At 33.6% G+C, this 13,949-nt stretch overlaps 2 protein-coding genes across 6 annotated transcripts in view; one reads left to right on the top strand and one right to left on the bottom strand.

Annotated features, from left to right (window-relative positions):
* The window catches only part of LOC136037984 (uncharacterized), a gene marked incomplete in the record, with an annotated part of 138,830 nt that extends 133,095 nt beyond the window's left edge, over positions 1-5,735 (bottom strand). The window contains 1 exon segment of the mRNA XM_065720887.1: positions 5,477-5,735. Coding sequence (XP_065576959.1) covers positions 5,477-5,701 — 225 coding nt within the window.
* The window catches only part of LOC136037985 (WASH complex subunit 4-like), a 444,769-nt gene extending 432,550 nt beyond the window's left edge, over positions 1-12,219 (top strand). For all 5 annotated transcript variants that reach the window (XR_010620101.1, XR_010620100.1, XR_010620102.1 and 2 more), the window contains one exon: positions 12,002-12,219. The gene's annotated coding sequence lies outside the window, so the exon portion shown is untranslated. The remainder of the gene's footprint in view (positions 1-12,001) is intronic.
* The last annotated feature ends 1,730 nt before the right edge of the window (positions 12,220-13,949 follow it).

Below are 13,949 nucleotides of genomic sequence, written 5' to 3'. Positions count from 1 at the left end.
TATTTTTCCCACCAAATTTCATCCCAATCCCTCCACTCTAAGCGTTTTCCAAGATTTTAGGTTTCCCCACCCCAACTCCCCCCAATGTCACCTGATCCAGTCGGGATCTAAAATAAGATTTCTGAGACACGATATTCTTTTAAACATCAAATTTCATTAAGATCCAATCATCTGTTCGTAAGTAAAAATACCTCCTTTTTTCAAATTTTTCCATTTTAACCATCCCCCAACTCACCCCCAGATGGTCGAATCGAGGGAACGACTATTTCTAATTTGATCTGGTCTGGTTCCTGATACGCCTGCCAAATTTCGTTGTCCTAGCTTACCTGGAAGTGCCTAAAGTAGCAAAACCAGGACAGACAGACCAACCGACAGAATTTGTCATCGCTATATGTCACTTGGTAGATACCAAGTGCCATAAAAAAGAAAGTTTTTGCTCACATAAGTAATATTGTCTTTTTAATTTTCTTTGCACAGTAATTTTCTTTCATTTCGGGAAATGTGGCTGTGTACATCATTAAAAAAGAAAAAGGTATTTATAAAAAAAGAAAGCTGAATATATACAAAATAGATATTTCAAACCACAAAGCTTTTTTGAAAATAAAAGCATCAAAGTTTACTTGCATAAGAAATCTTGTGTTTATAGTAACACTTAGGTGGAAATATCTGCATTTTGTCAACAAAAGCATTTACTAAAAAATTGAAGACAAGAGCATTTCATTCATTTTTATGGAAATATTTAAGACTTAATTTTTCTTTGGTAACATGAAGTAATGAATAAATTCCAAGGCAGAATTAGCTAGACATAATGACTAAAACCAAGGAACAGACAAACCCCAAGACCAAAAAAACTTTCAGCCACTGAAATAAAGCAGACCTCAACAGGCAAGCCGGCTGATTTTATTTACTCACCCTTTCTTTTACTATTACAAGCCATCTGTTGATGAGAATTATTTACAAAAAATAAAATAAAAATCGCCACAATCAGCAAAATTTTGGATATATCTAGATGTACACATTAACTTCAACTCTGATATGGGTATGACTTGAGGTCACTCAATGAAGCTTCGTCAAAAAACAAGCTCTACATGAGTTCATCATAATTTCTTCACAGTCTATTCGATGTCAGCATGGAACAGTATCTCTAATGAGACTGTGTCTGCAGGCTCTATTGAGATATTCAAGATTTAGGTTGAAAGAGACTAGGTAATCAATTCATAATGCAGTTCAAGGAGTTATTGTAAGATATCTACAATCTCTTTAGCTTTTAAGTAGTGGAAGAGAGATTCTTAGATATTTCAGGTAAGAGGGGAGGGGACTTGGATGCAAACAAATGGGAATATCTTCTGAAAATCTCATCAAATTTATTTTTTAAATGTAAAGAAATAAAAATTATATTATCAGCCATGCATGTAGTGATTAGTTTAGAATAGATAAAAACTATAGGTAAAAGGGTATAGGTATAGAGTATAGGTAATAAGGGCATTTGGTATAGGTGCCAAACAGCTGTCTCACATTTTCATTGATTGATAAAATCAATGAAATTGATTTTATCATTTCATGATAAAATGCCTGATGGAAATGCAGCAATTAGAAACCAGGACTACCACTTCAAAAATTTCAGAAACCTATTACTAGAGTCCAAAAAACGAGAAAATATGAGATCCTAGAAAAGTCAAATACACAAGAATTTTATCAGAAGAAAAGGAAGAAAAGAAAAATGAAATCTTTGGTCATTAGAATGAACATTCTGTTCATTCTAATGACCAAAGATACAAATATTGCTACAACACTGAGTCTCAAAAAGTTTGGAAATACCTGTTGCAAAAATTGGCCTTAATAAATTTGTTTTGTGAAGGTTTGGGCCTTGTGACCATAAAACGCCTGATAGAAAATGCAGAAACAGAAACGAGCACCTCCACTTCAAAAGTTTCAGAAATATACTAATGAAGCCCAAAAACATGAGATACTAGAAAACTCAAATACATGAGAATTTTTTCAGAAGAAAAAAGGTGAAGTAAATTTCCATGCACATACCTAGAAAGTTTAAGACACTGTGTTGCAAAATTCGGAAATACCTCTAAAAAATTTAGCACTAAAAGTTCACTTTGTGAGTGATCAGGCACCATTTCCACCCTCAAAAAAGATCTTCCAATCTTGCATTCTACCCATTTTGAACTAACAATAAATTTTGTAGTAATGCAATACTATATAGTATAACCTTCAGTAATACTGTATGCACATTCTATATAATAGCACTTCATTTTATATGGATTGAGTCAATGTTCAGGCAGTAGCAGAGCAATTAAACACAATATGGTAATATAGCTGCTGAAACTAGGAGGGAACTGTTTATATAGTTTGCCAAATAACTTTAAAGTGACTGGCTTTCTCAGAAGCTTGATAGGATTTGGCCCAGTTTGGGCCAGGGTTTCTATTTTGCAACACAAAATTACATTTGTCACTTTGCTGGTCAAAGGTCTGAAAAATTGAAGGTTATGTGTATACCTTTCCAATGACCAAACTTTAAACTGACAGCCCATCTCATATTTTTTCTCAGTAAAATTTTGCTGTTTAGGCCAAAAATCTTGATTTGCAGCACAAAATAGCAGAAATTAGGTCTTTTCTGTGATGCAGTATCTTTGATGTCCTCTCCTCTTAGTTGGACTGCTCCTCAACAGATGCTGCATGCATCTTTGGGGAAGGAATTCCCCAAAGATGAAAATATGTGGATGACTTGTCAATCCTTGAAGTATGTCATAGGAATATTAAAAGTGACCCCATTGAAATCCTAGCCCAATGTTCAGATGTTTCTAAGAATCTAAATATGACAGTAAATCCCACTGAATCACAAGATAATGATGATCAACTTCTTGAAATCTACTCCTTTTTTTTGCAACCTGATCACACACAAAATGCTAGGGAAACATTTTAAGCTTCTTGGTGTCACAATTTCTAATGATAATAAGTGGGACACACATGTTTCCAACATTGTTAAACAAGCAAATGTTTCACTATCCATTTTTAAGCTGCTAAACAAATTTAATTGTCCTAAGATACATTCCCTCCATGTTTACTTATCCTTTATCAGGCTGTTATTGGAATATGCATGTCCAATCTGGCATTTGTAACTTTCAAATGAACTTAGTGACAAAATCAAGTCAGTCCAAAAGCATTTGCTCGGGATCATTTACAAAGAAGGCAAAATTCTGTACTCCTTTCTCCTTAAAGCTGCACATTACCACCTTAAAAGAAAGGATGGAATTTTTTTTTTGCTAAATCAGTCATTTCCAATCCCCATACTGAGGATTTACTCCCTGATTTTCACAATCCCATTAGACTCTGACTCCCCCAGTCAGCCCCCTTAGCAATCCCAACTTACTCTCCAATCCATGCTGTTACAGAAAGGTTTCATAAAAGTTTTATCCCCTTTATTCTGGAACACCTTAATAATAATTTGTGATTATGTACTTGCCAAATTCCCCTTTTCCTCTATTGCCATTTGTATTTTTGATTTACTGCAATGTTTTTATAATTTAATTGTTAAGTTTACTTATTTGCCCTTTATCTTTGATGATTTTGCTTTTTTAATTTCTTTTTAATTTTAAGTGTTTGCTTAATGTACTAATTTGATTTTTTTTTTTTTTTTTTTTTTTAGTTTTTACTGATATATAAAGCAAATTTGGCTCTATAGAGCTTGTGATAGTCTTTTAAAAATAAATATTATCTTATCTTATTGTTAACAAATGGAATAAATGAATCTCTATCTAAAAACAGTGTCCTAGTTGCTGTATTCCTAGACTTTGAAGGGACATATGACAATATGAACTATCAGATCCTTTTAGTTAAACTTGCAAGTCTTGGATTACCCCCAAAGCTAGTATCCTTTATAAAATCTTTCATAGAAAATCAAAGTTTCATTGTTTGCATAGGTTCAACCTGCTCACCCAAAACTATAATAACCAAAGATCTTCCACAAGGTACAGTCCTGAGCTGCCACCATTTCTCCCTATTTCTCTTGGACATGAGCCTCACATACACCAATTGACAATATTCCAATGATCTGGTATTATGGGAAACTGGCAATACTTTTGAGATTGCACATTCAAAGTAGGGTAAAATTCTAGTTGATTGACTTTTAGCTATCTCAGATAGGGGTTAGGTTAGGAAAATGAAACTTTCAGGGATGGGTCTCAAGGTTAAAATATGTCCTGGAAAGGTATTTTGATGTACCCAGCTCTACTCCTTCTCCCTGTAGAGGGCCCTGAAATTTGCCTAGATGACAGGTCTATACCTATTGAAATTTTGACAAAACAACATTTTACCTTAATTTTCAGTTACCAGTTGCCTTTTCTCTGCCTTTAGTTCTGAAAATGGAATTCCTGTTATTTAAGCAGAATTCCAAGCCATACCAATGGTTTTTCTCAAAATTTAGGAAATGTATTTGCATATCTTTAAAACCTTATAAATTGGGATTGAGCAAAGTTGTGAAGCTGAAAACATTTTTTTGTACTTCATTCAAGCAGAAGATCTATTTTGCAAGGTTTAAATTTTATCATGTAAATATTTTTAAAGGTCATCAAAGGTCAGGGCAATCTAGAGGGAGAAGGAGTAGATGTGGGTACTTCAAAATACCTACCTGGGACATACTTTAGCCTCATTCCTAAAAGTTTCATTTTCCTAGCCTAAACCCTTTCCAAGATAGCCAAAAGTCAATCAACTAGAATTTTACCCAAAGTTGCAAATAGGCCTATCACTTTTTCAATTTGAAAAATTTTCTTAAAAATCTGACTTATACACAGTACCCACAAAACAATCTAATTCCATCATCAAAAAAATAATTTTAATGCAAAACTAACTCTAAGTGGAATAATAATTCCAAAGGAAAATCAAATAAATTAGCTAGGCAGGGTGAATTCATTTTGATGCTGCCACTTTGGTTGACATACAGGCTAAATGCATAAATTGGGGAAATATTTTAATTTTTTGAATCAATATTAAGATAATATATGTAAAAAAAAAACATTAACAAATTCTAAAAACACAAGGAAAAGAGACAGAATGTCTTAACAAGGATTCATCCTATAACTAGTAAGTGTGATTAAGCTAAGAAATCCAATAAAAACATAAGAGTCCAGAGAATTGGCTTTTCCGGACCTACAGTTTGAGAGATGTAGCCTAGTCTAAACAAGGTTTTCAACGTAGCCTAATTTAGGCTATATCTATTGCTAGCCTACCAGTTTTATTCATATAGCACAACTTCCGGAGTTAGAAATTAGCCATAAACTGCAATTCTACAAATTTTTCCGTTCTTTTTCTTTTTTACCTTTTTTTAGTGGAACACCACGTTTGAAGCAGTCCAACAGTTCAAAGTTTGATGAAGCTTTTTTAATTTTGAATTTATCCCGCTGTTAAAACATCATTGCCTAATTTAACCTTATCTACATTCGATTCAAAATCGGCTTAGACAAGATACCTCAACCTTGATCCTTGATCCAAAATATTCTGCGTCATTCATGTTTGAGACAGCATCGTTGGCATTGGTTTCATCTTCATATTCAACATAGGCAAAACGAACAAAACCAGGGTAATTCTGGGAAACCCAAACGTCCTTCAAAGCCCCATATTTGCTAAATTCATCTTCCAGATCTTCACGGTGGACACTGTGTAACAGATTGCTAAGGTATAGTCTTGACATCATTATCTACAAGGAAACTACTCAGTTATATTTAGGTCATTCAAAACCTCAAGAATCATTTCACGGGCCCCAGCGTTGGCTGCTTGTCTTTATGACAAAGACATAACGAGGAACTTTGATGAGATTTTTGTTAAAATTGATATCTAGTCTGAATTGTGTCAATGATTCTAAAAACTAACAACAGTTACTTAAGAATCAAAAAAACATCTCTTACAGATTATTAGGCAAAGCCTTGTCAATTCAATATATACATATATCTACGGCATAAATAATATGGTCCCTGGTCGGCACATGTTTCAATCAAGATAGATAGCACAAAAGGGAACTTCTAAAGCTGTCAAATTATTCAGATGATATTTGCTATGGGCTTATTTTTGATGTCTTGGAAGTAGGTATCTAAAATACTTAGAGATGTTCTTCTTAAAACTTGACAAGAAAACTGCCTTGTTTAACCAAATAAATAAATAAAATATAACCTGAATATCTATCTTCTCTGGAAGACAGGAGTAAAATGATTTTTTTCTAATTTCTTGGAAAATTTCAAAAAATCCTACTTTTTGCTGACTTTGCTTTTCTGTTCTTCATTCAGATCTTATCAAAACTGTACAAGTTGCTACAAACCACCTGATTAATTTTGAACACTTGAAGCTACAAAACGAAAAAATAATTGTGAATGACAAGATCAAGTGATCCTTTAAATAACATATATCTTCCTAAATGATTACAAAAAGGCAATTTGAAGGAGTGTAGATTAAGAAAAGCATTTTAGAAAAACAAGACTTTCAGATTTTACTGGAATTCATGTATCCTTTTCTTCACATAAAAATTCACTGCAATAATGGTCAAGCTACATATTCAATGAAAAAAATGATATGCTTACCTTTTTTATTGATGAATTAGCATATGGATTTGAGACTCATTTTTTTTTTTTTTTTGTAACTAGGAAAGATTGAAATTGGAAGAAGAGTTGATATATGTTCTAATTAAACTTCTGACATACCATTTACATATTAGACAAGAATCACCAGTGCTTGTGTATTATTCAGAACACATTAAATAAGTGAAGTTAAGTTCTTTTGTGAAACAAACTACAATGCAGATACATTTTAATGGAATATTTTCTATATAGAGGTGGTTAGGAATTTGATATAATGTACCCCACCAATCGTTTACAAGAATATTTCTTTGTGCGATCCCGACAAATTTTTCGGAGGGGGGATTTCAAAAGCGATAACCCCCCTCACTACAGGTACCACCCTAATAGTCAGCATTGATGGTTACGATGAACATCTCAGAATTAATACTAAAACAAAACTATTCTTAAGGAGGAGCTCCCACATTTCAAAATGATGTTTGAAACGATTTCAATTCTGTTGAGTTTGTCACGAAAAGTACGGTTTGATTTAGCTGGATTCCACCAATGAAGTTCCACATCAGAAGAATACAGTCTATGATAATAGCACACTGTACTGGGAACACAATACATCATTGGCAAACACCAGAGTTAATATTCAACTATTCACTCAAATTTTCAGTATTAGTCAGAACAGCAAATAAACAACATGTGTGCAGGGTTTGTCAATGAAACATTTCAGATGCATTGGAGCCTGTCTGTTCAAATACTCTGTCAAACTGGCAAACTTTTTCGGTATAAATGGATATAAAAAGTATAAACTATTTTATTCCTTGGCTTAAAAGCATAAGCTACTTTATTCCTGGATTAAAAAAGTAAGCTATTTAAAAAATAGCCTGTTAAGTATTTCTAGTTAAATATTTTTAGCTTTAGTTAAAATACTTCCCATTAAGCACTAGTCAAACTTCTCGTTCAACTTCAAATTTCATCCGCAGCACCCAGCCATCCGAGGCCTTCACAGCTACACACGCCTCACCTCCATCCCAATCTATTGATAACCTCCCTCTTTACACCCTCCCAGGAAGTCCCCATTTCCTTCAAATCTTTCTTTATGACATTCTCCCACCCCAACCGTGGACAACCTGTTTTCCGTTTAGCCCTAGACTGTTTGCCAAAAAGAACAATCTTTGGCATTCCATCATCCTTCATCTGCAGAACATGCCCTAGCCATCTCAACCTTTCTATCATTATAGCCTTAGAAAGCGGGATTGAACCACACTTTTCACACATCCTACTGTTTAAAACACGGTCAGTCAGCCGAATACCCAGAACAATTCGTTGGCAATTTCTCCGGAAAGCATCTAGCAAATCTTCATCTGCTTTTTGGAGCGTCCTTGCTTCAAAGCCATAATTGACAACTGTCATCACTGAAGCTTCCAATATTCTAATCTTGGTCTTTTCTCGAACTTCTACAAGAAAATTAGCATCTTCTAAACTTTTTGGTGTTTATTTTTTACCATTTTTGCCAATGGGAAGATAAAGGTGCATCTCTCACCTCTAGAGACTTCTTGAAAGAAATATCCAAGGAAGGGATTATTCCCAGATATTTTTATTTTCATATTTGTAAATGGGAGGGCAAATTATTTTTCTACGAGGAGATCTCCTTCCCTCCTCTGAAAAATGCCCCATTCTGATATACATCCCCTGGGGGATGAAATTGTGCGAACCTATGTGAATATTTCTTATTTGCCTTGTTTGCTCGACCTGACAGGCCAAGATTTGTTTTCCTATAGGATAATCAAAAACAGGGCATTTGTGCAAACGATGAAAACAAACTATATAATATAATAATTTTATGCGAAGAAAATTTTCATCACTGGAATTTCTTTAAAGGTACCAGTTTTCACTGATTGACTAGATAAACTAAAAAACAAGAGAGAGGAAAAGTAAGAATGGCAAGGTCAACGAAAATAGTAGATGTTCACTTTTTCTGAGCAAAAACAATAAAAAGGCAAAAAAAACACCAGCGTGGAGATCAAAATGAAACAAAAGCCCAAATTGGAAGAATTAAAACGATAACAACGCGTAAGAAAATAAAAATTAGGCTAAGGCTAAAATAAAAATAAATGAATTAAAAACAACGACCCCAAATCAAAAAAGGCCAGCCAATCACCCAAAATCTAATGACAAACAATGTTCTCATTTAGAAGCTAGACAAGCGAGTCACTTGTCTTTTTGAACTATGTTCTCATTGTTGAAGAAGGGAAGATGCAGTCTTCTCGAAGCATCCATTTTGTTGCATCCAGTATTTTCTTTAGCTTTATAAAACCTCATTCTTGCTTTTCTTGTCTTTTTTTTTTCTTCTAAAGGCAGGTCAAAGTGCCAATGTGGGTGCTAAACGTACTGTGAAGCAAACTTTGTACTATGGAACTTCCAAGAATTATTTTCTCAAGGTTCGCTTTAAGTAAGTTAATAAAATTACTGTATATAGTTGGTGAATTTTCGTTAAACCCAGCCAATCATAACCCTGAAAACAAGCATGTATTGTTAAACAACTGGGGAGCGAAACGAGTACTTCTTTAGAGTAGTTTTACAATCAAAGTCAGCCGCTTTCAGTTGCTCAACAATAGTATACATTTTTTCTTTTATATGCCTGAAGCCTAGAGGTAAGCGAGTATATCTCATTCTAGAGATTACATACCGTCAGTAGGATTTGTGAAAAGGTGACGGATTCTCTACATATTTTGGTAAATATACACTGTATTGTCTCATGACTGATGCGGTCGAGTCGTAATTTACCGGGACGTTTTTTGGAGGGAGAGAGCAGACTTAGAGTTAAGTGCTAGAAGAAAGAGGAAAACTTTTTTCTCTGCTCCTAATAATGGAGTACAAAATTCGCTTTTTTTCTCATATACGCCTGTCATCCTACATGATTTTTGATTGGTTTTACATAATTTCCAAGTAAGGTGAGGTTGAAGTGCATTGAATCCGGGATGCCTCAAGTCAAAAATGAGATTTCAGGCAAGTAAATAGCTAATACTTCCCATGTGTAAAAAAAAACAAAATTGCCTAGCCCAAATTCCATTGGTCTTCCATATTTTCCCATGTTTTTTCCAAAAATAATCTTTATGAAGTTGACCAAACCAGCTATGAGGATGAAGAAATTCCTATTTCCACCCTTTGGGATGCACTGAGGAGGAGTTGGCTCAGGGGTCTGATCTTGGGTGCTTTCGACAAAGTGACTGCAATAGAGGTCCACTCTCAGGTTCACAAAATTGATATAATTTAAAATAATTTAAATTAATAAATAATTTTTTTATAAATAATTTATTTAAATTTTTTTATTAATTTAATAATTTATTAATAAATAATTAATTAATAAATAAATTATAATTTAAAGTAATTTAATAATTTTAATTGGGAAAACAATATTTGAGGGCTTTTCTTGGACATAGAAACCAATGTGGTTCAGAGATTTCCTACAAACATTTTTATTCTATTATACCCTCACTTTGGCTTAGTAGAAAACAAATCATAGACTATATGTACCAATGATTTGTTTCCGGTGTATTTGATGGTAAGATCAATTTGGTTCCACTGGTAAGACATGTAGGGGCCTTGTTTATTTTAAGATCCTTACAGATTAACAACTTCAGCATCTAATCGACGCAAGGAAAGAAAACCGTAGAGTTGCTCTCGCAACACGTTGCTCGGTGAAGCCGAATAAACGTTGCCGCAATACCTTACGTTGCCCATGCAATGTTGATCTAGTTTGTAATGAGAAGAAGCAGATTTATATATATATATATATATATATATATATATATATATATATATATATATATATATATATATATATATATATATATATATATATTTATGTTTACGGCACCCAGTTTGCTTCGGAATTCCGTTAGCTTAAAACAGATAATAAAAATGACGACAACAACAACAAATTTGTATCCCTGATTTCATTTGCAAAAATAGACATACTTTCTATAACCCAGTAGTCCTTTTGACTTTGGGGGGGAAGCTATTATTTTTTTTATGAATGAAATCTCTTTCTAGGTTTGGTCATAATTCTTCTGTAATTGAATTCACTTATCGACATATTTTTGATGATGAACTTTCCGATTTTAAATCTCAGATCACATATGAAAATTGGCTAGCTCTCATGGAAATCAATACATTAATGATAGAATTTATAATTTTAAAAGAAGATTCAAACGAATACACAGGCTTCTTCCATGAGATTGAAAAAAAATGTTCTAATAACAAACCGTACATTACCAGTCAAAGGCAACACTGTAGCGTTACCAATAATAAAGAGCCATAAAGCTTCAATGTAATCTTATTATTTTTCTCCCCAGAGTCACTTCATATTGAAGGGGCAGTTGTATAAATTTCGGAGTACAACTCATTTGATTTGAAATTGAAAGGGCTTTCTTTAAGAGTCAAAAGTGATTAGAGGGCAATTGGCACTCTCCCAAGCTCTTTTCCCCCAGGACATTCAACCAAAACTTTGAGAGACCCATTTTGTTCAAAATAGTCCAAAGGTCTAATAACTACCTCTGGAGTAGACAAAATCCCTCACAAATCCCGGGGCAAGGGCTGTAAGTTATGCAAGTTGTTCATTGATAACATATAAGGTTTTTAATTGAGAAAAAAGGGCAGTTTGATCCTGTGTCTCCACAAAGGGTCAGGGTATAAAGATAAAACCTAAGAAATGTTGAGAGGCATTTTGAACACAATCAAAACCTACTAAGTGGATACTTGTTGTCAAAAGGACGTATCAGCAATATATAAGGGATGACTGAGGGTATTAAGTTGAAATTTCTGGGTATCTTGAGGCGATGTTCAAGAGTTATTGGAGAGCAACCAGTCCCCTTGCTCCTTTTAAATGCATCTCCCCATTAACACTGATCAAAATATTGAAAAAGTCATTTCGTTCAAAATAGTCAAAAGGTCTAATAGCTATGTCACCAAGGATTCTGTACCCCCCATAGCCCTAAGGCAAGGATTAAAAATTATAAGTTATGCCCACTGTTTACATACAGGATTTATCATTAAGAAGAAGAAGAATCTTTAATTCTGGGTGTGTCCGAATAGGCTAAGGGTATTAATGCGTGAGATTTCAGGGAGTGTTTAAGGGTATGTCAAACTAAATCCAATTATGCTATCTCCATTAAATTTATCGAAAAAGAATACCGGCAATATCTTAAGAGCACCTGAGAGTATCAAGTTGAAACTTTCAGGGTATATTGAGGGGGGTGTTGAAAAGCAGTCGAAGGATAATCTATTCCTCTCCTGTGCTGTTTATGGCAGCCCTCTTCAGATATCCGATGGAAACTTTGAACTATTACCTTAAATAGTATAAACCTCTAAAAATACTTTTATGTTAGAGTCAAAGTAGAAAAAAAGTCATGAAACGAATACATTTGTCTTTATAGGTGAAGAAAATACATGTGCAAGGACACTTTGCCCCGTTGGAACTATGTGGAAACTACAAAGAGTCATGTGCTTTGCACCCCCATGCTACCCGATCGCCCAGTGTCTGCCTTGAAGACTATACCTTGTTTCCTGACATTACAAAGCCTTTTGATTCATTGGGCATATAGGTTTTGAACTTTTCTTGTAGCTTTATTGGAATAAATTCAATAGAAGTTGACAGAGGGTATTAAACTTTGCGAAAAAAAGACTTTTTTCACAGCATTGATGTCATTATTTTCTGGACAAAAAAGGAGTTGACCAGAGTTTTGAATAGGTTTTGAAAAGAAAGAGTTAGACTTCTTTTACTTCATGACCTGCAGTTGTGCATGTCTTTAAAAAGAAAAAAATTATTGAAAAAAAAACTAAGACTAGTCGAAATAAATGTTCAAACTATCTAATTTCTCTGAAAAAAAAATCGAAGTTTGCCACAAATAAGTAATATGTTTTATTTTTTTTCTTATGCAAAGTTCATTTATTTATTTTGAAATTTATATTTTTGCCATTTTCGTTTATGACATTATTTGCAGCTGTGTATACCTTTAACAAAAAGGAAAAAGCTGCTTTATGAAAAAATTCTGACTATGGTTGAAAATACATTTTTCAAATCAAAAAATTTCTTTTTTAAAAGTCGGAGTTTTATAAGTAATTTTGAATTTTACATTTTTTCTTTGAATTAATTTCTTATTATTTAATGACCTGCAGCACTGTACATCTCTAAAAACGAATAAAGTTTTAAAAAATAAATAAGAATATATTTGAAGTAGCCTACACATTCAAGCTAAATAATTTAATTTTTTAAAATCAAAGTTTTCCTCAAAAAAGTAATTCTGAGTTTTTATTGTGTGCATAGTAATTTTCTTCTATATCATTACCTGCAACTTTGTAGATCTTTAAAAAGGGAAATAGTATATTATGAAAAAAAGAGATTTGAAAATGCATGAAACTATATATTTCAAAACAACAAAATTCCTTTGAAAAAAAAAAACATTCTCACATATGTAAATCAGGGTTTTTAATTTGCTTCGTGCAGTAGTTCCTTTTATTTCATGACATACAGCTGTGACTATCTTAAAAGAAGGAAAAAAATGTTTCTATATAATAGAATCCCAATAGATATGGAACGCATATTTCAAAACACAAAAATCTTTGACAAACAAGAGCTAAGAGCTCATATGGCATTTGTGACGAGGTCAAAAGAGCCAAGAGCTCATATGGTATGAGCTCTAGCAAAATTCTAAGAATAAATAGATTGCTTTAAAAGGAAAATCAGAGGCTTAATGCCAATCGGAATTTAAAATAAGAGCTCCGAGTCACGAGGTCCTTCTAAATATAAAAATTCATTAAGATCTGATCACCCACTCGTAAGTTAAAAATACCTCAATTTTTCTAATTTTTCCTCTCCTTTCAGCCCCCCAGATGGTCGAATCGGGGAAAACGACTTTATCAAGTCAATTTGTGCAGCTCTCTGACACGCCTACCAATGTCAACCACATATCTATGATATTTATAAGCGTTTTCCAAGATGTCCGGTTTCCTCCTCCAACTCCCCCCCAATGTCAACATATCTGGTCGGGATTTGAAATAAGAGCCCTGAGACATGAGTTCCTTCTAAATATCAAATTTTATTAAGATCCGGTCACCCATTCTTAAGCTAAAATTAAATAAAAAAAACTATTTTTTTTAACTGAAAGTAAGGAGCGACATTGAAACTTAAACGAACAGAAATTGCTCCGTATATGAAATGGGTTGTCCACTCCTCAACGCCTCGCTCTTTACGCTAAAACTTTTAATTGTTTTAAAAAGTAGAATTGTGGCAGTGTCAAACTTTAGCGTAAAGAGCGAGGAATTGCGGAGGGGACAACCCATTTCATATACGGAGTAATTTCTGTTCGTTTTAAGTTTTAATTT

This window comes from Artemia franciscana, chromosome 17, assembly GCF_032884065.1.
Source record: "Artemia franciscana chromosome 17, ASM3288406v1, whole genome shotgun sequence".
Taxonomy (NCBI): Eukaryota; Metazoa; Arthropoda; class Branchiopoda; order Anostraca; family Artemiidae; genus Artemia; species Artemia franciscana.
This window is presented reverse-complemented; position numbering and strand designations above follow the sequence as displayed.